This window comes from Myotis davidii, unplaced genomic scaffold (assembly GCF_000327345.1).
Source record: "Myotis davidii unplaced genomic scaffold, ASM32734v1 scaffold149, whole genome shotgun sequence".
Classification (NCBI taxonomy): Eukaryota; Metazoa; Chordata; class Mammalia; order Chiroptera; family Vespertilionidae; genus Myotis; species Myotis davidii.
In genome coordinates, this window is record NW_006352194.1 from 448,488 (window position 1) to 452,638 (window position 4,151).

The window sequence follows — 4,151 nt, forward strand, 5'->3', positions numbered from 1 at the left end:
ATGTGTATGGAGGAAATAGACTGAAATAAAATACATGTTTTTTTATTTTTTAATTGGGCAGAGGTCTTTTATAATTTTTTTTTAATCAATTTCAGAGAGGAAGGGAGAGTGAGAGAGAGAAACATCAATGATGAGAGAGAATCATCGATAGGCTGCCTTCTGCATGCCCCACACGGGATGGAGCCTGCAACCTGGACTTGTGCCCTGACTGGAATCGAACTATGACTTCCTGGTGGTTGATGTTCAACCACCAAGCTACATGGCCTGGGCAGCTTTTTAGTTTTTTATAGTCAGGTATTTTATAATCAGGAAAATCTTTATGAAACAGCTTATATTTTTTTCTTATAAATAAATAATGTGTACATATTCTGTAAAACCCCAATTATCCCAGTTAACCATTGTTACTGCATGCCACAACTGGTCCTCCCAATTAATAGAATTCTATATTTGAATGTGTGCCTATTGTTGCCTATTTAGGCTGTTTTAAATTTTTCAATATTGTAATCTGTGCTATAATGAATATTCCTAAAGCTAAATCTAATGCATGTTCTTAATTTCATTTAATTCCTAAAAGTAGAAACACTATGCCGATATGTATGTCCACTATCCACCAGAAAGTTGTGTGCCTAAGAGCATTGAATGAAAGTACCATCATTGTTTGCTTTTTTTATGATGTACATAACAGAACTTTGGAATTGGAATCGAACCGGGACCCCTCAGTCCGCAAGCCGACGCTCTATCCGCTGAGCCAAACCGGTTTCGGCTGGAAATTACCTTTAGAGATGTTTATTCTAATTCCTGTTTTTACAAAAGTTAATTCCAATAGATAAGTTAAACTAGTTAGGGACATATTAGGATCCTGTAGCTTTAACTTTTTGTTTCTGTACATAATTTAGAGATTTTAAAGAAGCTTTTACCAATATCACTAAAACCTTAGTAATGTGTTTGTATTTTACCTGTTAGGATGCCAGTGGTGAAAACACTGTGGTTCCTCCAGAAACGTATGTGAAAGTGGCTGGCCATCTGAGATCTTTTCAGGTAAAGTCAGAAAGAAAAAAAGACTGTTAAAATGTGTTTCCATGGGCCCTGGCTGGGTAGATTAGTTGGTTAGAGTGTTGTCCGGATATGCCAAGGTTGCAGGTTTGATCCCCCTTCAAAATAAAAATAAAAAAATTTTTTAAATGTATTTGCATGCTAACAATTTCTAGATTCATGCCTGCATTTAGGATACTTAAAACTTAACTAAGTCTTCATGTTTAATGGGAGTTATATTGAAGTTATTTTATTAGTCTCTTCTTCAAAAGGAAATAATGGGTTTTTACCTTAATATAAACTAACAGAATGGTAGAGAAAGAACAGGAACTCCGCCTGCAGTTGACATCAATGGCATCCATTAGGCGTAGATGGGTGGGCACTGGATATAGAGTCAGGATGCTAGGCTCGGCTTGCTATGTATCCTTGGGAAGTCATTGAACATCTCTGAGCTAGTTTAGTTTTTTTAATATGTTTTATTAACTATGTTTAGATCAACCTTGAGTAAAAATTTTTAAATATATAACACATTTTTCCCATATTAGCAAAATATAACCAAGAAAAGAGCCATAATGTCTTGACCTTAAATTGACTTGAATGTGCTTATTCTTTATTCTCTTACTTTAATAGAACAAAAAAAGCCTGGTGGCCTTTAAGATCATGCCCCTGGAGGATATGAATGAGTTCACCGCACATATTCTGGAAGTAGTGAATGCACACATGATGCTGACCAAAGCTAACAGCCAGGTGAGCAGCTTCACTCATAGTTTCTTTTTTTTCTTCATTATTAATATATCTGTACTGATTTCAGAGAGGAAGAGAGAGGGTGAGAGAGATAGAAATAACATCAATGATGAGAGAGAATCATTGATCAGCTGCACCCTGCATGCCCCCGACTGGGGATTGAGCTGCAACCCGGCGTGTGCCCTAACCAGGAATCCAGCTGTGACCTCCTGGTTCATAGGTTGATGCTCAACCACTGAACCACACTGGCCAGGCCTAATTGACCTTTTTAAACGCCTACTGAGGCTGCTGTATGGATAATAGACTATAAGACACCAAGAATAGCAACAGTAGTAGTTTAGGGGAATGGTAACAGCAGTGGTTAGATTTCTTTTTTTAATGCATGTATCTTTATTGATTTCAGAGAGGAAGGGAGGAGAGAGATGGAAACATCAGTGATGAGAGAGAATCATTGATCGGCTGCCTCTTGCATGCCCCCTAATGGAGTCATTTCATAATGAACTCACAATAATGAGCTCACAGGGCACGTGTCCAGGTTGTGGGCTCAATCCCCAGTAGGGGGCATGCAGAATGCAGCTGATCAATGATTCTCTCATCATTGATGCTTCTATCTCTCCCTTTAAAATCAGTAAAAATAAAAATATGCATGAGATGGGACCACTTGAGGCAGCACATGAGGTCATTTCAGCAGAGATAACCAGGTAGGAAAGCATTCAGTCCAGTATTACTGGATCATAAAACGTAAGACTTCTATTTCACCAGCAGACAATGTGACGGTATCTAGCTTGAAAACAAAGGGCCAGGACTGACTCTTGGGTCTTTTGTTTTGTTTTGTTTTATTTACCTCAAATGTTCATCTAGTGAACATTTGTTGAATGAGTAAATCTCCTAACTGGATGGGATTTCTCCTAGTGAGCTTCCACAGTGCTCCTGTATCCTGTTATGGGTTCTTAACATTTGATTGGTCATCCTTACTTCTTCAGTTCAATAGATTAAACATTGATTGAGCATGCACTGTTCCCCAGGCACTGTGCAAAGATGGAGGGACTGATGGGGGAAAGTGAATGAAGGCTGCTATGAAAAAGACTGGGCCATATGCTATGAGAGTCAAGAAGGAAGACCATGACTTAACTTGGCTTTGGGAAGGTCAACGAAGTGTTTACCAGGCAGACAAGGAGAGGAGCATTCCAGACAGGAAGCGACATGTTAGTGACAAAAGCATGTTTTTGGATGGCAAGAAGTCCAAGTGCAGTTGGGGGGTAGAGTTGCTGAAAAGGAGTGATCAAGAAAAATACAGATTTTGACATCTAATTGTGGTAGGTCTTGAGTGTCTACAGTGATGGTGAACCTTTTGAGCTTGGCGTGTCAGCATTTTGAAAAACCCTAACTTAACTCTGGTGCCATGTCACATATAGAAATTTTTTGATATTTGCAACCATAGTAAAAGATGTATATTTTTGATATTTATTTTATATATTTAAATGCCATTTAACAAAGAAAAATCAACCAAAAAAATGAGTTCGCCATCACTGGCTAGGAGTTTTATATTGTTTTCACAGGCAGGGGGAGCCACCTGAAAGCTTTTAGGCAGAGAAGCAACATGACCAGAAGTTACTTGGTAGCAACAAGGAGAGTTGATTGGAGTAGGAGAGACTAGCAGCTGAGATAACAATCAGGAGGCCAGGTGTGTGTGTGTTGAGGATTGACCTGAGGGACACTGAAGATTGTATTAAAAGGCTGTGTGACAGGAAGAGGAGGAAATGGATGACTGAGGTCTGTCTGATTAGGTTTGAGTTTACTAATTGAGATGGAATATAGCAGGGCAAGCAGGTTTGGGGAGGAAAGTAATGAATTTTATTTTGAAGTGTGAGATAGCTGGGTATAAGTCTCCAATAGGTGGCTGTGAATAAGGATTTGTGCCTGGGAGGCGGTCTGGAATGAAATCCTGGGGGAACTATCAGCCTTTTGGGAAACAGGTAGAAGAAGAGCTAATAAAGGATATTGAGAAGGTATAGTTTGAGAGGTAAGAGGAGAATCAGAAGACTGGTATCAAGAAACCCGGGATGGGGGAGGGAGAGAGAAGCCCAGGGAGAAACTGAAAAAAGATTTAAAGAAAAGAAGAAGTAGCTTAGGGAGGGGTACATTGCAAGAGGATTATGCTAAGCAGTTTCTCCTGAGAGGTCGAGTGTTATGAGGCCTGAAAGAGATTATTGGGTATGTTGGTTGAAAAGTTTTTGGTGGCAACAGTTTCAGAGGTGCTTTGGGGAGAATCCAAATAGTGGGGGCTTGAGGAGTGACTAAGAAGAAGGGAATGAAAACTGTTTACAGTCTTTTTTTTAAAATTTGGTCACAAAAGAGAGGAGAGGTTGATGGGA

The 4,151-nt window shown here is 39.3% G+C and overlaps 1 protein-coding gene across 2 annotated transcripts in view; it reads left to right on the forward strand.

The window, feature by feature from the left end:
• Positions 1-4,151, forward strand: part of RPA2 (replication protein A2) — a 36,137-nt gene that overhangs the window by 28,354 nt on the left and 3,632 nt on the right. For both annotated transcript variants that reach the window (XM_015557260.1, XM_006777468.2), the window contains exons 5-6: positions 964-1,038; positions 1,663-1,779. In XM_015557260.1, the coding sequence (XP_015412746.1) occupies positions 964-1,038; positions 1,663-1,779 (192 nt within the window). The remainder of the gene's footprint in view (positions 1-963; positions 1,039-1,662; positions 1,780-4,151) is intronic.